Source organism: Aphidius gifuensis, linkage group LG1 (assembly GCF_014905175.1).
Source record: "Aphidius gifuensis isolate YNYX2018 linkage group LG1, ASM1490517v1, whole genome shotgun sequence".
Lineage (NCBI taxonomy): Eukaryota > Metazoa > Arthropoda > Insecta > Hymenoptera > Braconidae > Aphidius > Aphidius gifuensis.
The window spans coordinates 21,902,979-21,929,436 of NC_057788.1; the positions used below are offsets into that span (position 1 = coordinate 21,902,979).

Sequence of the window (26,458 nt, forward strand, 5' to 3'; positions counted from 1 at the left end):
AATTTAATAATAATTTAATTTATTATTTCAATCAACAATCCTAACAACTCTGAACAACTCCAATGTAATCAACTAAAGATGAGCCATCATGAATTATAATTTTCCTTTAACAATTAATAACTGATGACAAGAAAGAACACAAGAACAAATGAACACAAGACCGCAATTACCTATAAATATTCAATCATCAAACAAAACGATAAGTATTAGTCTGGTATAATTACAACAACAAATAGTATTTATATTTTTATTGAAAAATTGATTAAAGAATGAAATAAACTTATAATCAATTAATCAATCAATTTATTACAAGTATCAGATATAAATTACAATGCATATTATTATTCAAAAATAACAACTCATGACTTGAATTGAAAAAAAAAAAAAAAACATAAAAATAAAAGAAATTCTGTACTAGAGTTTTTACATACCCATAACAAAGTTGTTAAGAGACATTTAGCTATTATTATGACAAAATAAAATTAAAGTAATTTGTTATCGTTTAGCGGCTCCATCAGCATCTAGAGCTATAAAGAAAAAACAGACATTTTCATCAATAACATTTACTGATTATAAGTTAGAGTTTAAATGGAACATTGAACTTACTTTTTCCATCACATGCAACAATTTTGACTTTTCCAACATTTGCTACTTCTTGAACTTCTCTAAATTCAACATCATTCAACATAAAAGTCCACACATTATCACAAAATCTGTAAGTGTTCAACTTTCCTGCCTAAAATCATATCAACATAACAATAATTATTATAATGCCAAAAATAATTAATGATTTTTTGATAAAAAATTAATTAAAATTTAAATAATTACCTTGAATGTTAACCTGGATTTGATTCTTGTTGCCAAAGCTGTGTTGATTGCTTTGTCAAATTGTAACAAAACTTTTGATGCAAGATGAGGTGTAATTTGACCATACTGATAAAACAAAAAAAAATAATTTGAATAATGTACATATGATAATTGTTGTTAAACAAAAGAAAAATTGAAGGAAAAAATTAGATAAATAATATTAAAATAATACCTGAATCAATTCATCTAGGCTTTCCTGCAAAGTATTACCCAGTGTAGTATTTCTGTACAATTGATAAGACATTTGATATTTGTTAGTATTTAATTATAACAATTAATGTATTTATCTAAGGTTTTTATTTTTTCTATAATTTTATGTTGATAGAAGAATAAGGCTACAACATTGAATAGATACACTTGAGCACACTTGAGCAAACTGGCAAACTCTGAGTTTAAGGGAGGTGTACACTATACAAGCCTTGCATGGTGGAGTTGGACAGAGATGGGTAAATATATAGTGATTTCTAGAGCTTATTGATTTAAATAGTTATAAAACTAAAAGCTAGTTTAAACAATTCATATTAATAGTTTAAAGATGTGTCTATTATAATGAAGCTTTTCATTAAAAAACAACTGATTTTTGCAATTTTTTACAGGGAATTTTGCATAAAAGTTTTGCACAGTGGACATTGTATTTAATACATGCCCATCTCTTTCTCTCTTCGTGGTCACCTGGTGGAAGAATGGTGCTTTAAAATTACAATCTTCAAGCATATTGTTATTATGCGTATATTGTTATTATTCGATTCATTCAATTGATCAATTCAATTGCTACAGCTGACTTGCTAAATAAATCTTATAAATTAAAATATATATATAAATTATGACTGCGGTTAATAATGATGATATATGGGAGGATTTTTTAGGAATTTCATTAGATCCTCCAAAAATGAGAGACAAGTGTTCTCAATGCAAGTAAGCAAATTGATAATAAACAAAACAAATCAAAAGCTACTAAAATAAACATCACTAATGAAAATACTGTGTTATGTTTTTCTTTTTAAAGAAGACCAATTGACGTTTGTTGGTGTCCAGGTTTACCAGATCCACGACTTCATGTAGAATCAAAAGTAATAATTCTTCAGCATCCTGCAGAAGTTAAAAGAGCTCTTAGAACAGCACCAATGTTATCACTTGGTCTTGAATCAGATAAGTGTCTTATTTTTAGAGGAAAAAAATTTCCTAAAATTCATCAGAAGGGTCTATATGATATTTTGAATGATGAAAATACAATATTACTTTATCCATCACCTAATGCCATTAACATTCACAATTTAAGGTATGAAAATTTATATTTATTTAGTGTTTGTTTAAATTTGTGATATTATAAAATAATATATCATTTTATAGAAAAGTTGGAGTTGATGGACAGAAACCATACAATTTAGTCTTGCTTGATGGAACTTGGCCTCAAGCTAAGGTTTGTCATTGTTATTATATTGACATCGATTGAAATTTAATAACAAATTAATATTTTATTTTTATCTCTTTCCTGCTAGACAATGTATCATGCTAGTCCAACACTTGGTACTCTTAAAACGTGTAAATTAGTCGATGTTCCTATAAGTGAATATGTCATCAGAACTCAACCTACTGATGGATGTCTATCAACATTAGAAAGTGGTGCATTATCACTTTCAATTTTAGAAGGAAAAGATTGTCTCAAAGATGCATTATTGGGTCCATTACATTATCTCTGCAAGTTAGTTAATTTTCTATGGATTTAATGTCATATGTTGAATTTAATTCATTAATGGAACCTTTTTTTTTTTTATTTAATTTAATATAGATTTCAACTTGAACGTGGCGCAATTACTCATCACAGTAAAGAGCTTTTAATAAAACAAAAAACTTATCCAAAATTAGTTGGTAAAAGATTATCAAGACAATTAAAAATTAATTCAGATAATTCTTCTGATGTGTAGATTTTTTAAGTGCTATTTTAATTGTGTATAAATATTTGATGTGAAATTTTTCTCAAAGAGAACAAAGAAGACAATAGTGTTAAATAAATTTCAAAAGAATCTTTCATCATAGTTGAGTGGTTGGTGAAAAAATTAAATTTATATCAAACAATAATTTACTATTTATATAAATGCTATAATTATTTAAATTTATTTTTTCTCAAATTAGTGAGTGCATAATTTCAAATACGACATATTAAAATCAATTATTAAAAAATAGAAATATTTATAATAAACCTTCCATCTCTTGCATAAATTGCATATATGCATCGTCTTTTGTTTTTGGTTGTGCCGGTCTAATTGGTTGCATATCTAAATAACGTATTGTAGAAGGTAATTTTTTTTTATCTTCACGTTTAACACGTAATGAAGTAGGTAAAAATCTTGTAACATCAGCAGCTAAATTTCTAATTTGTGGTTTAGCTTCAATTGTTGTTGTTGATGTTGTTTTATTATTATCATCTTTACGATTAATAAGTTGTGGTGCTGCTGATAATACATTTGGTGTTTTAGTTTGTAAATTTGATCCACCTGAATTTTGAATTTGTGAATTTTGTATATTTTGCATGCCAGATAAATTAGTTATTGGCATTTGTGATGGTGGTGGCATTCTTGGCATACTTGGTGGACCTGGTCTAAGCATACGTGGCATACCAGGAGGAGGTCCTATGAAAAATTAATTTAATGTCAAATTAAAACAAGAATATTCCAATAATATTTAAAGAATATTGAATAAAAATATATATGATCAATACCTGGTGGAAGTCTAAGACCTATTCTAGGTGGTGGAGGTGGTGGTGGTGGCATTCTCATATGCATTGGTGGTGATGGTCTAAAAAGTAATGATGGTGGTGGTGGCATATTCATTGATGGCATTCCATGATGTTGCTGCATCATATGCATTGATGATTGTTGTTGACGAATAGATGATAATGAAGAACGATCCATTGTATCAGGTAATTCTGTATTATCATTATCAGATGTATTTTTAAAATCTGAATGTGAATCAACATTTGTTTTACCATCAATTAATGATAATCTTGTATTTAAATCTTGAGCTTTTTCATTTATTTTTTTCTTATGTGCTGATTCCATGTCTCTCATAAATTCATCAATATCTTGTCCTGCCATTGCCAACATTTTTTGTTGTACAGATGTTGGTTTAACTGTTTCTATATCACGTTCATCATCTTTATTTTTATTTTTTTCATTATTTTCATTGTCAATATTTTTATCATTTTTATCATCAGAAAAACGAATTGTTCGAAGTTTTTGTTGTGAATTATCAGTTATCTAAAATATAAATTAAAAAAATTTATGATATACTACTTTGATATTAAATTAAAATTAAATTTAAATATATTTTTAATATAATTTTACCTTTTCCAGTAATATGGAACTTTCATTTGCAAAATTTGGTGGAACAAATGGTGGAACTCCTGGTGGTTCTTTATTTGTAGCCAATGTTGAATCAGTTGAACGACCGGTATATGAACTTTTCTTTTTTAAGATACTTGGTGGAACTGGTATAGTCATGAGTGGATGAAATTGAGGCATATAATGATTTTGTAAAGGATATGGATGAGAAGGCTGTGTGACTTCTGGTAATGGAATTTGAGATGGTAATCCTGTAATCAAAGAAAAATACATAAGACTTTTCAATGAAGAATGCATAATGGACTTAGTTGGTATATAGGTCTATATAGGTATATATAAAAAGGTAATTAATAAATTTATTACCTGGATAATTACGAATCATATCTGTATTTGTTGCAGGAAGTGGAATTTCATCAACATGAACTTGTTGAGCATGTCTAACAGCTTCAAAATAAGATACTAAATCAATTTTACGTCTTTCATATTGTAAAAGTTGATCTTTTAATTCAACATATTTTTCATGATCATCTTTAACCTGTTATTTAATCATTTAAACAATTTAAATTAATTTTAATGTTTATTATTTGATATATATATAGGCTTACCATACAAATGAAATAGTACAAAGTTGATTTAATGTCAATGATTTACTTACATACATTTTTAAAACACGATCCAAGGTTTCCTTAAGTTTTTTTCTTTTATCTTTGAGAACTTTTTCATTTAGTGGTGGTGGCTGCATGACATTATATTCTAAAATTATATTAAAAAGAGAATTACTTTAAAACAAAAATATTGTACAGAACAATTGTAAAAGAAATTTTGATTAATGTTTAATTCAACATCAAAGCTTGTGCTTCAATGTATTTTCAACTGGTCAATTAGTCATTGAAAGGGTATACTTCTTACCCATTTGATCAATTTTTTCCATTTCTTCAATTATTTGAGAAGGATCTTTTCCTTTAAGAACAGCAGCTCTAACAAGTTGACGTTGTTTTTTGTTTTTTTTTAATTCTTTTTTACGTGCTTCTTTACCTAAAAACAAAAAACAAAGTGTCATATGTATAATTATTGAGACGTTCAGTATTAACAAATATTTTAAAAAGATAATAGAAAATTTGATAAGAAATTTAATGAATATGTATAAGTTAGGTTATGTTTATTATTAACTTACGAGCTTGATCTGTAGGATTCATGTATTTTCCACTTTTAGTGGTGTTTATTGAACGTCGACCCATTGTTATTTTATTTAATGTTATAAAATAAGTGATATTTAATTAATTTATATAAATAATTAATGTACAATCTGCTCCAAAATTTATTTATATACTTTAATTTATCAAATTTAATAGTCACTTGTAATTAAGTTAATTATAAAAATAAGTAAAATGCAGATAAGTTATAATTAAGTGAAAATACTGTGTAACACACTTTGAAGTTTAAATAATGTCGTCACTTATTATTAGACATATAAAATTTATAAATATGTTTGACGCTAGTAAAAACATATCAATAATTGTCGATATGAATACAAATGACACCAAACACACACAATTGAAAACATGGAGAGACCAGGAGAGACCAGGAGAGACTGAGAGAAGAGCAGACAAGAGTATGATCAGTGTAATCGGGCTTTTATACAATAAGTGCGATACGTAAGTTACACAAAAAAAAAAATAGTACAATAACTTAGATTATAAATTAAATATGTTTATTTTTAACTTATATAAAGTAGTCTAGTCTTTGTGATGCATTGTGATGCATTCAAGAATTAAAATAGATAAATTTTTATACACAAAGTTTAATTACTAATTAAGTTTAAAAAAATAGTAATTGTCAAAAAATTAACAGCGCCATCAGTTGGCTGGCACATTGTTTATATATATTTGTTGACTGCATCTCTCTAAACTTTTTGTAGTTTATGCTCATTAATTATTATACAACAATTGTAATATTTATATTATTTTTATTTTTTATATGTGGTTATTGAAGGCAAGAAAATGGTAGCTTGGAGTGGTTTGTTCCGATCGAGCGGACAAGCTCTTATTCGTAATAGTAAATCACTCATATCAAATACAATAAAAAATGGTAATTTAATTTTTATAATATTATTATAAATACTTAAATCAATAATTATTATATTTTTTGTAATGTCATAGTGTATTGAGTTGTCAAAACGTGTTATGCAACTGAAAATTTTACATTTTGTATTTATGTTACTAAATTTTTATTAATTAAATTATAAATTTTTATTTTTTACAGATATTCTTAAACGTTCTATGTCAGAACATCGTGTTATGCAAATTGTACCTTCACGCTGGCACTGGGATAAAACCAAGGATCTTGTTCATCTCTACTTTTTTGTAGGTGCAATACCACTTGGAATTCTTATCATGTGGTCAAATATATTTATTGGACATGCACAGCTTTCACCAATTCCTGAAGGATATGTACCAAAAGAATGGGAATATTGCAGGGTAAATAAATTTATCTACAGTTTTATTTTTAATGTGTATGTTGTTGTAAATTAATATTTTTTAAATTTGCACAAGTATTAAGACTTTATTTAAACACATTAAATTAACCTCTATTATTGTCATTGAATTTATAATAATATTTTCTTTTCTTTTCTGTTATCAGAGTCCAATTACAAGATTTTTCGTTAAATATATATACACAAGTGAACAACAAGAGTATGAAAAATACTGTCACTTTCTCTGGACTGAAAAAGAAATCATGAAAGTACGAGAGCTTGAAAAAAGAGTTAAAGAATTGATGTCTGAAAGAAATGATTATCAAGCTTGGTATTATGTACCATTTATAAGTGCAAATTATGTTCGTCGTCAAGCACAGAAAGAAAAAGATGTTAGTGATATTTATGCTTCTGCTTAAAATTAAAGTATATATTTGATTAATTAAAAAGAAATAAATAGAAGTATAAAATACTTAATTCTTCTGTATTTTTTTCATCGTTATTAATAAAATAATTGATAAACAATATATAAAGAATCGTATAATGAACAAGAAAACAATAAAAAATGAATAAATAAATAAAGATTGATAAATGGTAAATATGTGTTATGTACTTTTATTATTAATTTTAGTTACCTTCTCCTTTTGTTTATTATTTAAAAAAAAAAAATTGTGAATACCTCCTTGCTCATTCTATGTTCCTAATACAAATCTATGATTTTTCAATAAATTTTCGAAATATTTCAAAAAAAAAAATTTTCGAGTATCAGGAACATAGAATAAGCAAAGAGGTATTTCATATTTTTAAAAATACCTCCTTGCTCATTCTATGTTCCTGATACTCGAAAATTTTTTTTTTTGAAATATTTCGAAAATTTATTGAAAAATCATAGATTTGTATTAGGAACATAGAATGAGCAAAGAGGTATTTTTTAAAATATCAAATACCTCTTTGCTCATTCTATGTTCCTGATACTCGAATTTTTTTTTCTATAAATTTTTTGAAATTTGATAGAAAAAAAAATTTATAGAAAAAAAAATTTTCGAGTATCAGGAACATAGAATGTGCAAGGAGGTATTTTCAAAAAAAAAATTTTTTTTTTAAATTTCAAAAAAAATTTTCAAGTATTAGGAACATAAAATGAGCAAAGAGGTATTCGATATTTTTGAGAAATCAGCGCCATCTATTGGTTTTATTGGGAACTATAATAGGTAAACACATTGAAATATCATAGATAGAAGAGGGCTGTTTTATCAGGAGTATAGAGCAAGAAAAGAGGTATTTTTTGCGCCACACTACGGAGCGCCATCTATTGTTTTTCTTTAGAACTATATGGTAAAAACATTGAAATATCATAGATAGAAGAAGGCTGTTTTATTAGGATAATATAACAGGAAAAGAAGTATTTTTTGAGTTAACAAGTTCAGTGCCATCTATTGTTTTTCTTTAGAACTATATGGTAAAAACATTGAAATATCATAGATAGAAGAAGGCTGTTTTATTAGGATAATATAACAGGAAAAGAGGTATTTTTTGAGTTAACAAGTTCAGCGCCATCTATTATTTTTCTTGGGAACTATATGGTAAACACATTTAAATATCATAGATAGAAAAAGGCTGTTTTATCAGGGTTGTAGAACAGAAAAAGAGGTATTTTTTTAGTCAACTAGTTTAGCGCCATCTGGTGTTTTTCATAGGAACTATAGAGGTAACACATTTAAATTTAATAGATAGAAGAGGGCTGTTTTATCAGGGTTGTAGAACAAAGAAAGAGGTATTTTTTAAGTTAACAAGTTCAGCGCCACCTATTATTTTTCTTAGGAACTATAGGATAAACACATTAAAATATCATAGATAGAAGATGGCTGTTTTATCAGGGTTATAGAACAGGCAAAGAGGTATTTTTTAAGTCAACTAGTTCAGCGCCATCTATTATTTTTTTTGAGAACCATGAGGTAAACACATTCAAATATCGTAGATAGGAGATGGCTGTTTTATCAGGGTTATAGAACAGGCAAAGAGGTATTTTTTGAGTTAACAAGTTCAGCGCCATCTATTGTTTTTTTTAGAACTATATGGTAAAAACATTGAAATATCATAGATAGACGAAGGCTGTTTTATCAGGGTTGTAGAACAAGAAAAAAGGTATTTTTTGAGTTAACAAGTTCAGCGCCATCTATTATTTTTCTTCGGAACTATGAGGTAAACACATTGAAATATCATAGATAGAAGATGGCTGTTTTATCAGGGTTATAGATCAGGCAAAGAGGTATTTGTTGAGTAAATAAGTGCAGCGCCATCTATTATTTTTTTTAGAAACTATAGGGTAAACACATTTAAATATCATAGATAGAAGAAGGCTGTTTTATCAGGGTTATAGAACAGGAGAAGAGGTATTTTTTGAGTTAACAAGTTTAGCGCCATCTGGTGTTTTTCATAGGAACTATAGGGGTAACACATTTAAATTTAATAGATAGAAGAGGGCTGTTTTATCAGGGTTGTAAAGCATGAATAGAGGTATTTTTTGAGTTAACAAGTTTGCCGCCATCCGGTGTTTTGTTTGGGAACTATAGCAGTAAAACATTTAAATTCAATAGAAAAAAATAAAGTATTGTATCAGGGTTATAGAACAGGAAAAGAGGTATTTCTTTAACAATTTTAGCGCCATTTATTTCTTTTTCTCAAGAATTATCATATAAAAACACTTAAATTTTACAAAGATAATTAAACTGTTGTATCAGGAATATAGAACAGGCAAAGAGGTATTCGAGGAGGAAAAAAAAAAAACCAGAAACTCAGAAAAAATAACGAAGTTCCCCCGCCGGGAATATAGAAGGGGCTTTTTATCAGGGCAAACGCCTTGACCACTAGCCCACAGGGCTTCTTATTTTTTCTAAGTTTCATCAAGTTAACTCCGACGTCCTTCTATGCGTCAATTCATTTTTTGAAAAAAAAAAAACCAGAAACTCAGAAAAAATAACGAAGTTCCCCCGCCGGGAATCGAACCCGGGTCTTTTGCTTTCCGGGCAAACGCCTTGTCCACTAGACCACAGGGCTTCTTATTTTTTCTAAGTTTCATCAAGTTAACTCCGACGTCCTTCTATGCGTCAATTCATTTTTCAACTCGAAAAGTTCAGCGCTATATAGTGTTTTTTTCTGGAACTACTTCATGAGAACATTCAAAGTTTATAGAAAAAATTTAACTGTTGTATTAAGACATAGAATGACCAAAGAGGTATTTAGTATTTTTGAATAAAATAAGAATTCTTAACAGGAATACATAGTGAGCGAAGAGGTATCTCGTGTTTTCAAAATAAAGCGCCATCTGTTGCACGTTTCTTTAAGTATTTTTGATAAATAAATTTTTGAAAAAATAAAGTGTTTTAACAGGAATACATAATGGGCGAGGAGGTATTTCGTGTTTAACTTTTTGATTTCCTGTTTTTTTATTTTTATCGTAATTTTTTTCGTTTTGTATCAGGGACACAGAATGACCGAGGAGGTATTTTCGTTGTGGTATTTAAAGCTTAATAAATAATGCTAATGATGTAATATATACTATCTAGAACCAAAGCTCTTTTCATTATAGTTTAAAAATTATTTTAAATCAAATTCTATATCACAAAAATTAATGGAATTGGGCCTGGGTGAGTGTAAGTGAAGGTATATGCATATGAACATGTAAATCAAGTGAGAAATAAATTATACCAAAGCCTTTCCAAAATAAAAAATAAAGAAAATAGCTTGGGGGCTTTTTTTTAACTAATCAAGTAGAACGACTTTATCCCTCAGGGAGATTATAAAAATTTTTTTTTCAGACAGGTCTAACATCTATATATGTATATACATTTATTATCGTGATAACAGTTAAAAATACCAATCAAGCTCTATATAGAAAAAAAAATAAATTAATAAAATACAAGCAAGTGTATTCGAAAAAAAGATTAAAAAACATAACAGACGGAAATAATAATATTTCGGATTATCAGTTATTGGTTTCATTAAGGATAAATAAACACTGTTCATGAAATTAAAATAGAAATAGAAAAAAAAATAAAAATAAATAAATAATAAAATGATAACATTTGAAATAGTCAAGGAAAAGCTGTTATCACAATTATTATACTGATAGTTTTATGATTTTTTTTTTTTTTTAATTTATTCTTTCAATTCTGTGCATTAAAAAATAAATTAAAAAAATGACATTTAAAATATATAAGTTAAAATGTTAAATGTGTATGCATGAATACACAAAATTATTAATTGATAATCAGCAAAAAAAAAAATAAATAAATAAATAAAATAAAATAAATAATCCAAAGTTAATATAAAACGATGAAAATACAGCAAGAGTATCGGGCATGATTGCTACGTTGGAACAGGTTTCCAATGCAGAACAGGGAATCGAGTTAAATAAAAGTAGATAGGTGGGAGAGGTTACAAGCGATACGATGCCACGAAGCTGATCCGCGGAATGAACAGCGGGGCATAAGCAACAGCGGGGTTTAAATTGAGGAAAACGGGCGACAAGTAGTCGTTTACAGTTATAGTTAGATAGTCCGGATCGGGCGCTCGTTCAGCCGGGATGACTTTTTGTGTATAAAACCTTTTTATTTATATTTATATTTATTATTTTTATTTTTTTCTTATCCAGAGTTTAATTCAAAGTGAACATTCTTTTCCTGAGAACCTAAGTTCCATCATCGAAACGACTTTCACAATTGTTCAGAGAAATCAGTGCTTGATTATATTTCTTAAGTAGTTTTTTTTTAAAAAATGTGTATATGTGGCAGTATTTGTTATTAATGTGCTTTTATTTTTGTTATTTATTTTAATATTTATTATCATTTTTTAAATATATATGTATATTTATATTTATAAATATATTTTAAACTTTAAAAAAGTTAGTCTCAATCAAGGTATTATTTTAAATAGAATTATTAAATTTTACAAAATATTAATAATAAAAATATATTTATAATATTAAAATATACAATTTTTATATATTATTTGTTTTCACGCTCTATTTAATTGTATCTTTTATGATCGTTTACGATAATTTTAAGTTAGGAATTTCAAAAAGTATATGACGAGCTAGCGGTTGTTTGTCAGACTGGTTGAGCAATTTTATTTTATTTTTTTTTTTTGTCCACGTGAATCCACGTGTTGTCACTGTTAAGGTCGAAGTTCATATAATAAAATTATGAAATAATCTTTATAAATTTTTATCACTTACAAAAAAAAAATAATATAAATTTAAAAAATATTTTTAAAAACTATTTATTATATAGATTAATTAGTCACGTATATATATTTTTAGTAGCTCTTTTTTCATTTTATTTTTTTTATAATCGTGAATCTGTGTGACTGATAATAATTCTTTGATATATATATATATATTTTTTTTTCTACGAAAATTTCGTTTAAAATATTATAAATCATATCGAAAATGTCCTTGAGATATTATATTGTTTACAATTATAATTTATATTTCAATGTAGTTAAAATTATAGTTAAATAATTTATAAGATTTAGGTCCGTTATTTTATTTACATATCATTTTTTATCTTGACGTATTTTTCATTTTCAGTATAAACGTATATTTAAGTGTGAGGAAACAATAAAAAAAGAAAACAAGATATATTTTATGTTTAAAATATTTTTGTAATATTTATATATATAACTAAAGAAAAACAAAAATAGACAATCATATCTACGATAAAATTGTGTTTCAGGTGTTTCATGAAAATTTTTTAATGGATTGGTAAATACAAATAACTCGAAAGAAAAAAAAAACAATGCTGACAAGTGTGGACGACATGCGGAGGATAAAACGTCAACGAGCTGACGGACGACTTAGGCAATCCACCAAGAATTACGTGTGATAATAAAAAAATAAATAAAAAAAAAAAAACAATGAAATAATAAAAGTAGACTGAAAACATAACAAAAAAAAAAATTATTTAAGTATTAGAAACTAATTATTTCGACTTTTTTTTTATTTTTTGGACACTATCATTTCATAAATATATTTATTGTGATACGATAAGGAAAAAAAAAAAATAAAAGCGAATTATTGAGAGTGAAGTGCATTGTTTTATAATAGAGAAATTTATTTGCTCAAGTGCAACATTCTTGCATTAAGATAATTAGTTCCTGCAAAGGGCCAAATAGGTAAGCAAATAATTTAAATTTTTTTGTATATTATAATGATTGCAATATTCGAATTTAATAATTATATTACTTTGAAAAAAAATTAATCAACTGGTAATTAAAAAAGAGCTTAATTATTATTAATTCTCATATATAAATAAAATTTTATTTACTCAAGTTTTGGCTGAATAAATTCGATTAATTTAGTATATGTTTTTATAAAAAAAATATTTGTGCACTGAAGAAATTTGACATTATACCCAACGCAGCTTTCTAGATCGCGTGAACATATTTTAATTTTTACGTAGGTGAAAGAGAATTCAGGATTAAATTTTTTTATGTGGTAAAATAATAAATTGCCAAGTTTCAATGAGTTAATTCATATAGAAATTATTAATTTTATTAATTTTATTATAATTTTATATATTGAAAGCAAAAAAAGTGTCGTTATTATTTTAAATATTTACACAGACTTTTAAATTAATTTAAAAAAAAATTATTTATATGAGTAAAAAAAAAAAATTAAAATTGCCTTTTTTCTGGTGATTGTCTGAAGTGAATATAACTTTTAAATTATTAACTCTTGAAACTTTCACCCAACATGCCTGTGCTATAAATAGTTCATTTTCATACTTTTAAAGTGATACCAATTGGAAAAAACCTATAACTTAACAATGCAGCCATACTTGGAATACGTGGCAATGCTTTAAATTTTAAAAATTAATTATTCAGCTTTGATCTATGTATAAAATTTGTGTTTATATAATTTTATCATATTAAAAAGGTAATAAAAAATTAAAAATAGTCTTAATAATATATTCAGTAGAGGGGATAAATAAAAAACGAAAATATTTTGAGCTCCAGTTATTAACAAGTCATGTAGAAAAATATCCCACGAATGAATATTTCATTGAATTTATTAATTTAAAAACATGGTGGAGAAATGCTTTTTAATTTGTCTGTCGTCAGGCTCGAACTGGCTACCTTGAACATGAAAATACAGTCACATTACCATCTCAGCCCGTCAGTTATATATATTACGAGTCAATTAAAAGTTGGTCTCCTTGAACAGTATATATGATTGTGTGAGATGTATTTTACAATTTTTATCTTTTAAAAAGTAAAGAAAAAATTTAATTAAATACACTGGAAGAGTGTGAGAGAGAAAGGTATCAAATTATCGAAAGTCAATAATCAAAATAACATATTTCTAAATCATAATCGAATAAATTCAATTATTTTCCCTTAAAGTTGTATAATTTCTAATAATATATTTTCTTAAAATTTGGTGCTATTGTTCAAGACATAGTAACTATTTAATAAATTAATTTCAAATTTTTTAACGGTATTTTAAAATATAATTTATATTATAAAATTGTTAAGCATACACAAACATAATGACATTTTAATTTATAGTAATTAAATACTCTAGTAAAAAAAAAATAAATTTACCATGGATTTGTAGTACTTGGTAAAATAAATGATATAGAAAAAAAAAAAAAAAAAATACTTTGCGGTGTACTTTACGAGATAATGTAATTATATATCTTTCTTGAGTTTTCACAGTAAAATTTTTTATAGATTAATCATGAAAGAAATATAATTAAATAAGTTCTCAAGTTTCTGTAGCGTTATGACTATAAAATATATATCAATTAAGCTGCAAGTTTTGAGTTCAAATCCAGTCAAAGACCAAAAATTTAATTTCGATGTCAATGAAATGTTTAAAATAATTAAATGTTTTGAATTTCAGACTTATTTTGTGGATAATTGTGCTGAGGAAATGCGAAGCTTAGAAAGATCTTCAGCTAGTGATCAGGATTGTGGTGATCATGAAATGTACACCGACCTTGATGACGCCTCCGTTGACTCAATTACGGGAAAACGAGGGCGTCATCACATCGCTGGAACAGAGGTATGTGATATGATCACTAGTTTTAGAATTTAAAATTATTTTCTATTAATAATTTTTGTTATTTTATTTTAATTAATTTTTATTTTTGTTATTAGGCAGGTGAAGAAAGTGATAGCAGTAGCTGTGATCACAGTCCAAAACAAACAAAAAGAAGAAGTCGAGTTAACGGAACACCAACAGCAAGAAGAAGAAAAGGAGGAATATCAGCAAGAGAAAGAAATCTCAGAAGATTAGAGAGTAATGAACGTGAAAGAATGAGAATGCATTCACTAAATGATGCATTTGAGGTAAGCTATTCTGGCAAATGATTCAAATAATTTCTTATCAAGTCATTGACTTAAAATATTCACCTTATCATTTATAAATATTCTTTGTGTTTAAATATAATGAGGAAAAGTATTTGCTATTTATATATAAATTATTTATAGTTAATTTAAATTTAAAATGATAATTTCAGCAATTAAGAGAAGTCATACCACATGTAAAAATGGAAAGAAAACTAAGCAAAATTGAAACACTAACACTTGCCAAGAATTATATTATGGCACTTACAAATGTCATTTGTGAAATGCGAGGAGAAGAACAACCTTACACGTAATTTTAAAAGTTCCAACATTTTAAATTTTTGTTTTAAATAATTTTCTTTATGTATAAGTAATTGATTATTTATTTTTTCTTTTAGATTTGTTGATGGAGAATGTGGTTCCAACAGTGGTGATAGTACAGGACAACTAGAAATGAGTAGTGGTGAACAAGCTGAACAACCATCACCGGATTTAATACATGAAACGAATAATAATAATCTTCTACATGAGAATCTCGAGCGAAGGATAGCTTAGCTTTGAGAATTGATTTTTAACATTAAAATTCAAATGAAAATTTGGACTAATTATTTGTTAAATAATACAAAGACAAAAATTATTAATTTAATTTGGCTGCAAATGAAAAATTGACCATAACGTGCTAGTATATAAGAATTATATTTAAATTTTCTTGTAATTTAATAATCATAAAAAAGTTCTAGCGAAAAATTGAACTTGAAAACGAATAGGAAAAACAAAATTATCGTATTTGACAAAATGATTGATTAAAATTACATCTAATATTGAGTCATGAAAATCCAAGAAAAAAATTGACAACTTTTAAAGATTTTTCATGGAAAACTATTAGAGATTTTACTACTATCAGAGCTATTGTCAAAGATAGCGTAACATCCAGGAAAATTAGTTTAGTTGATTTCGAAAAGAGTAGAAAATAAAAAATGATGACACCGAACTCGACTTGAACCCGGGAACTCATGATCCGTAACTGATGTGCATTGACCCACTTGATAAATATTCACAATTATCAGCACAAACGTTATACATAAATTTTTAATTAAATTTATCCATTTTTATGACGATTTTTTTTACTATCAAAATTAGTTGCATTGAATATTAACAAAGATATTTAAGTGAGGTCAAAGTTAATTAGAACTTAATAAAAATGATTATGCCAATAGCTGTGCATACATTTCCAGGTTCAAATCTTATTCGATGCAGAATTTTTTTAAGCAATCTTTAAGGTTTTCCTTTGATGATCATTGATAATTGTCAAATTTGTTTCAATTAATTTCATACTGTGCTAATGAAATTACCGAGTTAAGCACAGTGCTTTTTTATAACAATCTTTATACACTTTTAATTATAACGATAGAAAATTTCAAACTAATATCTAGCAAATACAAAATTCGACATGTTGAATATTGTATTAATGATATAGGTAAACCGTCCAAAATATATATGTATTTATATATATTAATTATTATCAGCCTTTGACATTTTGCCTACTAGGATAGATCCTTGACACAGATCGACTGATATACTGGGTCAATGGTCAAGAACTTGGACAGTGATCAATATTGATCCATCCAAGTACTAACCACTCGAATGTGCTGTTAAATACTTTGGTAATGATCATTATAACCAGTACATCTCAGGCCGAAGCTCAATTTTAATTTTAAAATATCTGGCCTACTGTATCTGTACGTGAGATACAATTTAGCATCGAGGTCCAGGTTCAAATGCGATACTGTGATATAAAATTTTGTATCCAAACTTTCATCGGTTTTATTTAGCCTAAAATCCGTCAATTTTCGCTTCCGCGTTTTTCATATAAATAAAGATTTTTATTTTTTTGTTATTTAAAAAAAAAAAAAATTGTTATATATCTTTTTATCAGAAAAATACATAGATAATAAAATTTATTTTTGTGCAATTTAAATTAGAATTTAAATATTTTATGTCTTGTTATAAAATACTTGACTATTTCACGTAAAATAAAAAAACAAAAATTAGTTAATTTAAAAAAGAAAAAAAATTTGTATTTATATCATTATTATTAATTATATATTTTTAAAAAAATTATTTCAAATTTTGCAATTATTTTTTATGAAATATTATATTTATATTTTTAAAAAGAAAATTTATTAATTTCCGTTTATTAAGAAATCTTAAACATTCCAGATGTTTTTCGCGCAAGATTTACTGATGATATGGTTGTGATTTTAATTATAGTAATAATTGTTTATACATAAACTTTATTTGATTGTTATTTTAAATGTAAAAAATAGCAAAATGTATTTGTTTGTATCGAAATTTGTTTGAAATATTTTATTAATATAATAGAATTTTTTTTTATTACGTGCGCATATTAATTGTTTATTGTTTTCGTGGTGAAAAAAATCATCAAGTCAATCTAGTAAAATAATGCGTTTGAGAATACGTTAAACATTCGGAGTGTAATAAGAATTCATGCATGGCTTTAAAAAACCTATTTTTAAAATTTTCATTTTAGACAATAAACTTGAATCAAAAACAATAAGATTCTTGTTTTTTTTTCGTCATTATATCACATTGTGTAAGCTTAAAGCATTGTGAAATGTAAAAACATTTTACTGTTTATCTGTTTATATTAATTGTTTAAATAATTATGAAACAAAAAAAAAAAAAAAAATGTTTTTTATTTAATGAACACATCTACTCCATTGTTATGTCAAAAAAATCGTAGCAGACATTTTTGGGATTCAGTTTAATCAGGACTTTAAAGTTTGTTTGTTTTTTTTTTACTTGGTAATTGTTTTTATTGTCACTCAGGCATTCTTGACATAATTCCAACGATATTATCAAAAAAAAAAATATATACGTTTATCAATAAATTATTAATTATTTAATCAATAGTTAAATTAATTATTAATAAATAAAATATTTGGTGTTATTGCTTGTCGAAACAATAGTAAATATTTGGAATGTATTTAACAGATTATCGCCATTATTTTTTTTGATCTTTATAAATTATAATATTACAATTGTGTAACAAGACAAAATAGTACATGCAGTTTGACGATTAACTTATGCATTTTTATTTAAATAGAAATCATACAGGTTCGTTAAAAATAATGTGAATATACTATAAATAATTTTTTTTCTTTTTTTGTGAATATTGAATACCGATCATAATATTCCGAATTATAAATTTATGATCGATACTTTGAATTATTTTACTGCTATGTACATATAAAATTTTTGTTACGACATCAAGATCTCAATAAAAAAATTTATCAAGTATTAAGAAACTTAAAGTTTGGGCCAAGCATAAGTCAATGGTAACGCACTTGTATAACTTGTATCGTAAAGTTGAGCTTTAATAAAAGCTTCGTAGTCTTTTGGCTCCGGATAAAAAGTTGCCAAAGCTAAAACAGTCGAATAATTTGTAAGTAAAAAAAAAAACAAACAGTAATTAATTTAATTTGATAATACATACATTCTTCATAAGCGTATTTCATGACCTTAACAGCAATCTCAACAGAACATTTTTGAATATCTTTAAGTGGTGGATAAAGATTACCAGACTCAAGGTCACCATTTGTGACAATATTTGCAAGTGCATTTGCAGCAATGAGGAATGTTTCTTCAGGAATAATACGCATACCAGCACAGATTGCACTTAAAGCAATGCCTGGAAAAATATAGCTGTTATTACCCTGTCCTGGATTGTATGTTTTTCCATTCAATGTTACTGGATCAAAAGGTGAGCCACTTGCAAATATACAACGTCCCTAAAATGAAAAAAAAAATGTATTATTTATCATTTATATTTAAGAATCATCCACTTGATATTTTAATATTTATAATTAATTAATTACATTTGTTGCAGTATAAGCTTCTTCAGCAGTACATTCAGCTTTACTTGTTGGATTACTAAGAGCAAATATAACAGGTCTTTCATTAAAATCACCCATTGCTTTTAAAATTTCTTTTGTAAATGCTCCACCAATTGCAGCAGCTCCAATAAGAACAGTTGGTTTTGCTGTATTAACAACTTCAACAAGAGTATCAATTGGCTCATGTTCTTTTGCAAAACGAAGTTTATGTTCTGTTATTCCTCCAGCAGGACGATTTTTAACAATTAAACCTTTTGAATCAACAAGCCAAATTTTATTAATTGCATCTGTTTCACTTGTTCCTTCTTTCATCATTGCCATAACACAAAGACCAGCAATTCCAAGTGCAGCCTAATAATAATTTAATTCATAAAAATCAAGTTGTAGTTTTGATTAATTAGAAATGCTTTATTAAATTATACTTACTTCACCAGCTCCTTGAAATACAATTGTATTAGCTGACAATTTTGTATTGGTTAATCTTAAAGAAGCCAATAGTCCAGCAACTGCTACTGATGCAGTACCCTGAATATCATCATTGAATGTACAGTAATCATTTCTATATTTTTGAAGAAGTTTAAATGCATTTGCATTACCAAAATCTTCAAATTGTATGAGTGTACTTCTTCCATAACGTTGAACAATTGCTGTCATAAATTCTTCCAAAAATTCATAATATTGTGGGCCTGATACTCGTTTGTGTTTATGTCCAATATAAAGTGGATCATCCAAAAATGACTGTAAAGTTCGACAGTCAATATATCAGTATAAAAAAAGAAAAATAGTAGTAATTGTAATAATTTTAATGAAATATTTAAATACCTGATTATTAGTTCCAACATCAAGTGTAATTGGAAGACACTGATGTGGTTTAATTCCTGCAAGAGCAGTATAAAGCGATAATTTTCCAATTGGAATTCCCATACCATGAGCACCAAGATCTCCCACAGCACAACAATTCTTTTTTACACACGTTCAGGTTACAATAAACATGTTAATGATACATACATGGCATCTATGTCCAATTTTTGACATTATAATCATATTATCCTGTTAAAATTATTAAATATTTTAATAATTTATGTATGATGTGTAAGTTTATCTTAAATTAATATTAAACTTACTAGTAAACTTGTAAGATAAATATATTTTGAAAGACTATCAGTATATCTGTCCAAGTTGAGTCTACAAAGTTCCAATTGTTCCTCTTGGGTTTTAACAGCAGCTGGAAGTAATCCATGAATTCCCAAAGTTTGACGTTCTTCAATACTGAAAGCCATACCCTGAAAAGTAGTAAAAATATATTTTTCATTAATTCTGCATGAGTTAACAGCAATTAATTTTTTTAAATCAAGAAAAAGATGAATCTACACTGTGTTGCTGTTAATTTATAAAATAAGCCCAAGTAAAATTAAAAGTTTACAATACCCTTCCATCAACTGAAAGTAAAGCTTCAGGAATAACAATCCAAAAATGATTCTGGGGAACAAGTGTCCACCAATCTTTTTCCATAGCATTAATTGAAGAAAACAACCGTCAACTAGCTTTGCAATTATCAAAAGATTTTTTGATGTAATATAAAAACTGGGTGAACTAAATTCGTCACTAAGAAAATATCAAATTGCCTAATAACAAACTACCCTGGTTACGGTTACTGTGAACATAATATTTTTTTTTTTTTTTTTGTTTGCCAATAGAGCTTTAAAGATATGATGAAACATCTCGAATTATTGACAACTATATTTGTTCAAGACTCAACCAGTTCATTATATTCAATACCAAAAATACAACTTGTAGAACGTTATGACGTCATTTTATTAATTAAATAATTTAAAAACAATTCAAATAACTATGATAAAAATATTTCTAAGGTTTCATTAATGAAAAAAAATATTGAAGCATTTATATTAAAAATTTAAAGAAATTACTGGAAAATTTTCATAGAAATTAATCAGAAAAAAAAATGCAAAGAATGATGTAAGGCAAAAACTCGCATGATCATTCTCGTACGTTAAAAAAATAAGGTCAAATGTTGAACGGAAAAATCAATATATAATAAAAATTGTTGGTATTAAATATTCATAAAAATATTTTATTAATTTTATTTTTGACCATGACAGTGGATTTTTTACTACGATGGTAAACATGATTAAAAAAAAAAAAATACTTATCAGATGTAATTAAAATCATACGATATTTCATATTAATAAATAAAAAAAAAAAAAAACAAACAATGATACAAAAATTTGACCGTTGGACATAAACACAAATGTGACCTTTGTTCGTCTACTAATTAATCAAGAACTTGCAGGTTTTAAATGTTATTTTGAATTTAAAATATTTTAATGATTTATTCAAAATGCAAAGTACGATAATATTATCATTTCCATCTTACTTAGTCATAGTCAGCATAATGGATTTATTTTATTTTTTAATTTTTAAAACTTTCCTTAATTATATAACAAAAAACTAAAGCTATCAATATTATTTTTTTGTCTACTCAAACAAGATTTTAATAAAAACATTTAAACTTTTTTTTTTTTTCTCGAGATAACTGTAATCATCAGTAATTTTATAATTACCAATTGCTTGTAAGACGATTATAAAAACAGACAATAAAAGTCAAAGGTTGCAATTAATAATTAAACATTAATACTAAGTATATATTTTTTAAAAAAATGAACTAACTTATGCCGACTATTTATAGTTTGTTTACAAATTTTTAAAATAATTTCTGGAAAATTTATTTGCTTTAATATTGCCATTGAGACTCAGTTAGTTTATCATCAACAATATCAATTGAATTCAAAAATTAACTTTGTTATTTATCAATTGAAAGAGTAAATAAAAAATTATTTAGACTAATTTGGCTGTTTAAATGTTAAATGTAAATATCTCAAGTATGTGTTAATTGTGGTTGACCAAACTCAACCTGAAAAAAAAAAAAAAATGGAAAAGTCATAAAGTGACACTAGCTTTATCACTCTATCAACGCAGACAACGTGAAACTTCAAAAATAAAAAATACCTGCTTATTTAATATTGTATAAATAAATATTTAATTACTTACCTTGTTAAGCTGAGGATTTCTTAAATGGTCGAGTCCAGTGACATGACCTGCAGACATTGTATCACCAAGTCCAGGCATTCCCAATCGATCACTTTTTTGACATGACATTTTTAAATAATTTTTTTTATTGAATTCTATCGAAACTTCTTGAAAATTATAAATTACGTTGATTTGCTTAGTGGTCAAGCATATAATTTATATTGAATTGTTAATTTTATGATTAATTTGTAAATTTGCAAGTAATCATTCGTAATGCTTTATGACTATTAAAAATTGTTATAACTTAGTGGAATGTTTGGACTAGTCACAACGGAGCTCTGAATCACTCTGAATCACTCAGAAAGTTTCAGCCAATTTTTGTTTGACACCGCTAACACTAACAGAGTTATACGTACTCTGTCGGTCACCTTCGCAATTTATATAAAAACGTAGAAGTGCAATGTTGGTATAGGTCAAGATATCAATATATGTGTACTAACTTGATATCAAACAATCAAACTAAACTCCGAAACATAAAAAAAAAATTCTAGTTGTAATATAAATTAATTACAAAATAGTTTTTGTTTTATTTTTTTCATATAACAAAAACATTTTAACATCATTCAAGATAATAATCTGTATTTCAAAATAAACTTAATGATTTTGCAAATTGTAATTTCATGTTGTTATTATCAAGTCATGCATTTTTCTTTGTTTTATTGGCCTCTAGATTTTTTTTTAATGATTGTAATTTACTGTAGCCCTTAAATTACCTCAGGTAAATTATTGCACATGCGCATAAGTTAATTTTTCTTTTAGGGACAATGTTACCTGGTTATATTTTTCCTAAAAAGGGTATGCGCAGTAGATCTAAGATTGTGGAAAAGTCTATGAAATTAGTTAAAAGTCTGCTGATTTAATTGTTATTGTAAAATAAATTATCAACATAATAACTTGAGGTTCAACGTATAGTCTGACCTTAATTGAATAAAATTATTTGTGTATTCTATTTGAAAATAAATGAATCAACAAAAATTGCTGCTTCAAAACGTATCAAATAAAATGAAGAATTTTTGTATTTTGATTTTATCAAAAACTCAAAGGGTTTGCTTGAGATAAATTGGATAATAAACATTACGCATTCATTAGTAATTGATATAACTATAATATGGGGGTTAAATTTCTAATTTCTAATAATAATATTCTAATCACTGTTGCGAAATTTCAACACTACGAACACTGCCTGTTTTGTCTCAGTCAGTGACTACTCGGTTTCTCTATTATTACTCAAAAAAATTAAATATTAATATTAATAAGTAATTAACAAATGAATTTTTTTTTAATATACATGAGAGAATTAACATTGTTTGATTGATGCAATCTCTAAAGTCGTTATGGTTTGACCTGAATTGAAATCATACAATACTTGAAATAATTGTAATTATGAAATTATTTTTATTTTTTTTTTTTTTGCAACATTTGATTTAAATTTAGCACAGCTGTCAGAATAATAAGCTTGATTCATTTTTTAAAAAATTATTTATGAATTTTTTATGTACTTGGGTTATTATATTTGACCGCCTAAGATTAATATAAAATTTATTTATGTATAGTTGCAATTATCGTCATGGTCAATGGCCTATTTTCGAGAGATACGTGAATGTTAAGAGCGCATGCATTCTATCGTTATATGAAGGTAATCTCCGATAATTGTAGACGATAATAAAACGCCTTGGCTGACGTTATTGTTTTTAAAATATAATTTGCAATTATATCAGTTAATTAACAGTTGATTTTATAAAACTGACGTGTATTTTGCAATTTGCACAAAAATAGCGAACGCTAAATGATGCTACAAAAATTTTACACGATTTTTTTTAATAAAAAAAATTTAAATTCATATCAGTCGTATTAATCTGTTTATTTATATACAATTTATATACGAAAATAAGACGAAGGCTTGTCAGTAAGAAAAAAAAAAAAAAAAAAAGAATAAGCAAATGTCAAAAAATAATTATAAAATCTGACCTAGCAATGTAGTTATTCTCTGCTACTATACACTTTTGTTGAGATACTGGACAAACAGTTGAGGTATTTGATTGATTTCAATTTGATGCATTTTGCTGTACGTCAAAAATTGACGACGTAATCGAGTAAGTTGAACAGTATTTAATCCTCTATTAACTGTCAAATTAAAACCTGGTAGTTGAATGTCATCTGTAACTCCCATTTGATGAGCTGCAATGATTAGCTAAAAATTCAATAAGAGAAAAATCAATAATAAATACAATATAGAACTACCTAACGTTGTTTTAAACAAATTTATCACACTTACATCAACAATTTTTTGAGATATTTTGTCAAGCTCATATAGATAATTTGTCGACGACACAGGAGCCTGAAAACATCGTTGAAAAATATTACTTTTTAACACACTCTCTCGAGTTCCCACACCGTTTTTAGTGCGCAGAGCGCCATGCTTATTAAAGATTTCTTGAATATTTATTATTTACTCATTAGCGATAGGACAATGACTCATCAATTGTGAATGATAATTCACGCATGGCGTTCGATATCTTGTGGCGGACTATACAGATCAAAACTACGACATGATGATTAAGGTTTACAAAAAGTTAAGTAAATAATGCGTTCACAAAAGATAAGCCATTCAAGGTAGTGGTTAGACAAGCAAAACTGCTTTGTGCAAACTTAAAGAATAAAAGGGAAAGTCTATATAGTTAAGCAGCCTAAGGCAATCAGACTCTCAGGGTCATTTCAGACTCGCCTCTGGCTCTTTTTCTGATTCCCCTTTTGACTTGACACTCATCATTTATCTGCGTGTTAACAAAGTGCTTCTACGCTAGTACGAGAATCATTAACTATTCGCACTAGATACATAATATTCGGCTTTATGTGAGCTAAAAAATTATCGTACCAAGCTACAGTGTAAAGTATAGACAGAGTTTGAAAGACAAACATAAAATTGTCACAATAAAAAACCGTAAACGATACTCGCTACAAAGATATAATGCATCAACTGTCTCGACTATACTACCAACTGATTGTCAACAATATTTATTATGTTAGCACTAAGCATATCTTTTCCTCAGCATTAAATTAAAAGTATTGTTACAATAACTCACTGTTTGTGTACTCAAGTTGGGCTTCAATGCTTTAGCCATAAACAACGACTCGTATATATCCTTCAGAGGAATAGTATCTTCTGGAGTTACAGAAAACAGCGGACTATCCCAACGACACCTACTATCTGGAGGCTCGTACCTAGATATTTTTACAATTAATCATTTTATTCTCTAGATGTTATTTCATTTAACTGTGTGAGTTTTAGACATACATACCTCATTACCAATGCATCAAATGTTTGTCTTGTGTATCTTTCATCTGGTAATTTTGACTCATTCAATAACCAAGCAGCTTCAACTGGCAAATCACAATAAACTGTACACTGAGTTGTCTTATAAAGTTTTGACAAACAATGAAACTCATATCTAGAACCTTTGATGTAATTACCACCGTCAACAATTAAAACTTCATTTGGATTTAATAATCGTTGAACACATGATCTAATATCTCCTCGGATAAGCTTTTCATTTTTTGAAGCTGAAAAATGTAGAAAAAAATTAATGTTTATAATCAAGATAGTTTTTTATTACTAATTTTTTTAAGTCATGATTTACTTAAGATGATATTTACCTGCGTACAAGGAATTACGATCAAATCCAGCTTTGACAGCTATCTCAATTTCATCAACAACTTTAACCTCAAGTCCATGTTCTTTTTCAAAAAACTCTTTTAATTCATTAGTTCTTTTAGTTTTTCCACTTGAAGGAATTCCAGTTAAAATTATGAGTGGCATATTGTGTGTTTATTTGTTTTGATTTAATACACTTGATAATTATGAAAAGTCCAACAATTCAGGGTTAAACTAACACTCAAATAATAATAGTTCACTTTGTATAATTAGATTCAATAATTTAATTGTTTATTGTATATTATTTATAAATAATATTTAATAATTACTTGGTTTTTTCTATTGATATAAACATTGTTAAACACGTGAGACGTAGTCTATTTTTTCAGTCATGAAAACATAAATAGAACTTAGAAATTTAGGGCAATAAAAAATATTAAGGCTTCTTTACACTTTGATTAAGCCTCTCACGAGATGTCGCTTGTTTACATTTTAGAATTGTTTAGAATTTCCAAAGTGATATAAATATATAATCAATAGCAAATTTAAACAAATCAATAATTAATAATAGAGTTTAGTAAATTCTATAAACAGTTTTAATCAATTATAATATATTTTTCAATAAATCATTTAAAATTTAATTCATCCATATGCGCACTGAGTTTTGCGCAGTGAAACCTTGTACGCGAACTATAGAGGTCTCTAGTTTTCATGCCGAACCGTATATAAATTATAAACTGATATAAAC

The 26,458-nt window shown here is 26.6% G+C and overlaps 8 protein-coding genes across 10 annotated transcripts; 3 read left to right on the plus strand and 5 right to left on the minus strand.

The window, feature by feature from the left end:
- Positions 1-238: 238 nt before the first annotated feature.
- On the minus strand, positions 239-1,250 carry LOC122852576 (transcription initiation factor IIA subunit 2). Its single transcript, XM_044152469.1, has 4 exons — positions 1,040-1,250; positions 829-933; positions 607-736; positions 239-527 (listed from the first exon to the last, which is right to left on the minus strand). Exons 1-4 carry the CDS (start codon positions 1,109-1,111, stop codon positions 496-498), a joined length of 339 nt encoding a protein of 112 aa, XP_044008404.1. The 5' UTR covers positions 1,112-1,250; the 3' UTR covers positions 239-495.
- LOC122852475 (tRNA-uridine aminocarboxypropyltransferase 2) lies at positions 1,203-2,814 on the plus strand. 2 transcript variants are annotated; one of them, XM_044152324.1, is made up of 6 exons: positions 1,203-1,313; positions 1,464-1,782; positions 1,874-2,146; positions 2,218-2,287; positions 2,367-2,569; positions 2,657-2,814. In XM_044152324.1, exons 2-6 carry the CDS (start codon positions 1,691-1,693, stop codon positions 2,790-2,792), a joined length of 774 nt encoding a protein of 257 aa, XP_044008259.1. In that variant the 5' UTR covers positions 1,203-1,313; positions 1,464-1,690; the 3' UTR covers positions 2,793-2,814. The 2 variants fall into 2 exon arrangements, with proteins under 2 accessions (XP_044008259.1, XP_044008250.1); XM_044152315.1 differs by lacking the exon at positions 1,203-1,313 and having other exon boundaries at positions 1,357-1,782.
- A 243-nt stretch (positions 2,815-3,057) lies between these two features.
- Positions 3,058-5,854, minus strand: LOC122852395 (WW domain-binding protein 11). Its single transcript, XM_044152171.1, has 7 exons — positions 5,383-5,854; positions 5,118-5,243; positions 4,864-4,961; positions 4,572-4,743; positions 4,212-4,459; positions 3,587-4,124; positions 3,058-3,497 (listed from the first exon to the last, which is right to left on the minus strand). Exons 1-7 carry the CDS (start codon positions 5,444-5,446, stop codon positions 3,058-3,060), a joined length of 1,686 nt encoding a protein of 561 aa, XP_044008106.1. The 5' UTR covers positions 5,447-5,854.
- A 306-nt stretch (positions 5,855-6,160) lies between these two features.
- Positions 6,161-7,158, plus strand: LOC122852544 (NADH dehydrogenase [ubiquinone] 1 beta subcomplex subunit 5, mitochondrial). Its single transcript, XM_044152418.1, has 3 exons — positions 6,161-6,296; positions 6,471-6,685; positions 6,849-7,158. The coding sequence occupies exons 1-3, from the start codon at positions 6,209-6,211 to the stop codon at positions 7,098-7,100; spliced, it is 555 nt and encodes a 184-aa protein (XP_044008353.1). The 5' UTR covers positions 6,161-6,208; the 3' UTR covers positions 7,101-7,158.
- Positions 7,159-11,207: 4,049 nt separating this feature from the next.
- Positions 11,208-18,120, plus strand: LOC122852529 (protein dimmed-like). Of its 2 annotated transcripts, none has more exons than XM_044152399.1 (6): positions 11,208-11,600; positions 12,417-12,855; positions 14,588-14,749; positions 14,845-15,036; positions 15,207-15,343; positions 15,432-18,120. In XM_044152399.1, the coding sequence occupies exons 3-6, from the start codon at positions 14,618-14,620 to the stop codon at positions 15,586-15,588; spliced, it is 618 nt and encodes a 205-aa protein (XP_044008334.1). In that variant the 5' UTR covers positions 11,208-11,600; positions 12,417-12,855; positions 14,588-14,617; the 3' UTR covers positions 15,589-18,120. The 2 variants fall into 2 exon arrangements, with proteins under 2 accessions (XP_044008334.1, XP_044008342.1); XM_044152407.1 differs by having other exon boundaries at positions 11,208-11,584.
- On the minus strand, positions 17,521-20,036 carry LOC122852426 (NADP-dependent malic enzyme-like). The gene is made up of 5 exons (XM_044152219.1): positions 19,773-20,036; positions 19,377-19,688; positions 18,933-19,301; positions 18,551-18,845; positions 17,521-18,479 (listed from the first exon to the last, which is right to left on the minus strand). Exons 1-5 carry the CDS (start codon positions 19,872-19,874, stop codon positions 18,364-18,366), a joined length of 1,194 nt encoding a protein of 397 aa, XP_044008154.1. The 5' UTR covers positions 19,875-20,036; the 3' UTR covers positions 17,521-18,363.
- Positions 20,036-23,996, minus strand: LOC122852594 (malic enzyme, hydrogenosomal-like). The gene is made up of 2 exons (XM_044152493.1): positions 22,020-23,996; positions 20,036-20,233 (listed from the first exon to the last, which is right to left on the minus strand). Exons 1-2 carry the CDS (start codon positions 22,125-22,127, stop codon positions 20,054-20,056), a joined length of 288 nt encoding a protein of 95 aa, XP_044008428.1. The 5' UTR covers positions 22,128-23,996; the 3' UTR covers positions 20,036-20,053.
- Positions 23,853-26,447, minus strand: LOC122852469 (protein KTI12 homolog). The gene is made up of 5 exons (XM_044152302.1): positions 25,713-26,447; positions 25,358-25,619; positions 25,142-25,280; positions 24,334-24,396; positions 23,853-24,249 (listed from the first exon to the last, which is right to left on the minus strand). Exons 1-5 carry the CDS (start codon positions 25,873-25,875, stop codon positions 24,052-24,054), a joined length of 825 nt encoding a protein of 274 aa, XP_044008237.1. The 5' UTR covers positions 25,876-26,447; the 3' UTR covers positions 23,853-24,051.
- Positions 26,448-26,458: the final 11 nt, after the last annotated feature.

Bases quoted from the DNA above. Each gene is read 5' to 3' on its own strand.
- LOC122852576 (XM_044152469.1), bottom strand. From the start codon at position 1,111: ATGTCTTATCAATTGTACAGAAATACTACACTGGGTAATACTTTGCAG. The intron at 934-1,039 runs GTATTATTTTAA...TTGTTTTATCAG, and splicing joins GCCTAGATGAATTGATTCAG to TATGGTCAAATTACACCTCA. The intron at 737-828 runs GTAATTATTTAA...ATATGATTTTAG, and splicing joins AATCCAGGTTAACATTCAAG to GCAGGAAAGTTGAACACTTA.
- LOC122852475 (XM_044152324.1), top strand. From the start codon at position 1,691: ATGACTGCGGTTAATAATGATGATATATGGGAGGATTTTTTAGGAATT. The intron at 2,288-2,366 runs GTTTGTCATTGT...CTTTCCTGCTAG, and splicing joins GAACTTGGCCTCAAGCTAAG to ACAATGTATCATGCTAGTCC. The intron at 2,570-2,656 runs GTTAGTTAATTT...AATTTAATATAG, and splicing joins CCATTACATTATCTCTGCAA to ATTTCAACTTGAACGTGGCG.
- LOC122852395 (XM_044152171.1), bottom strand. From the start codon at position 5,446: ATGGGTCGACGTTCAATAAACACCACTAAAAGTGGAAAATACATGAAT. The intron at 4,460-4,571 runs GTAATAAATTTA...CTTTGATTACAG, and splicing joins TATGATTCGTAATTATCCAG to GATTACCATCTCAAATTCCA. The intron at 4,125-4,211 runs GTAAAATTATAT...TTTATATTTTAG, and splicing joins GTTCCATATTACTGGAAAAG to ATAACTGATAATTCACAACA.
- LOC122852544 (XM_044152418.1), top strand. From the start codon at position 6,209: ATGGTAGCTTGGAGTGGTTTGTTCCGATCGAGCGGACAAGCTCTTATT. The intron at 6,297-6,470 runs GTAATTTAATTT...TATTTTTTACAG, and splicing joins ATCAAATACAATAAAAAATG to ATATTCTTAAACGTTCTATG. The intron at 6,686-6,848 runs GTAAATAAATTT...TTCTGTTATCAG, and splicing joins AAGAATGGGAATATTGCAGG to AGTCCAATTACAAGATTTTT.
- LOC122852529 (XM_044152399.1), top strand. From the start codon at position 14,618: ATGCGAAGCTTAGAAAGATCTTCAGCTAGTGATCAGGATTGTGGTGAT. The intron at 14,750-14,844 runs GTATGTGATATG...TTTTGTTATTAG, and splicing joins ATCACATCGCTGGAACAGAG to GCAGGTGAAGAAAGTGATAG. The intron at 15,344-15,431 runs GTAATTTTAAAA...TTTTTCTTTTAG, and splicing joins GGAGAAGAACAACCTTACAC to ATTTGTTGATGGAGAATGTG.
- LOC122852426 (XM_044152219.1), bottom strand. From the start codon at position 19,874: ATGGGAATTCCAATTGGAAAATTATCGCTTTATACTGCTCTTGCAGGA. The intron at 18,846-18,932 runs GTAATTAATTAA...TTTTCATTTTAG, and splicing joins AAGCTTATACTGCAACAAAT to GGACGTTGTATATTTGCAAG. The intron at 18,480-18,550 runs GTATGTATTATC...CGACTGTTTTAG, and splicing joins GAAATACGCTTATGAAGAAT to CTTTGGCAACTTTTTATCCG.
- LOC122852594 (XM_044152493.1), bottom strand. From the start codon at position 22,127: ATGTCATGTCAAAAAAGTGATCGATTGGGAATGCCTGGACTTGGTGAT. The intron at 20,234-22,019 runs GTAAGTAATTAA...ACTACTTTTCAG, and splicing joins GAAATCCTCAGCTTAACAAG to GGTATGGCTTTCAGTATTGA.
- LOC122852469 (XM_044152302.1), bottom strand. From the start codon at position 25,875: ATGCCACTCATAATTTTAACTGGAATTCCTTCAAGTGGAAAAACTAAA. The intron at 25,281-25,357 runs GTATGTATGTCT...AAAAATATCTAG, and splicing joins TTTGATGCATTGGTAATGAG to GTACGAGCCTCCAGATAGTA. The intron at 24,250-24,333 runs GTAAGTGTGATA...TTGAATTTTTAG, and splicing joins TATCTCAAAAAATTGTTGAT to CTAATCATTGCAGCTCATCA.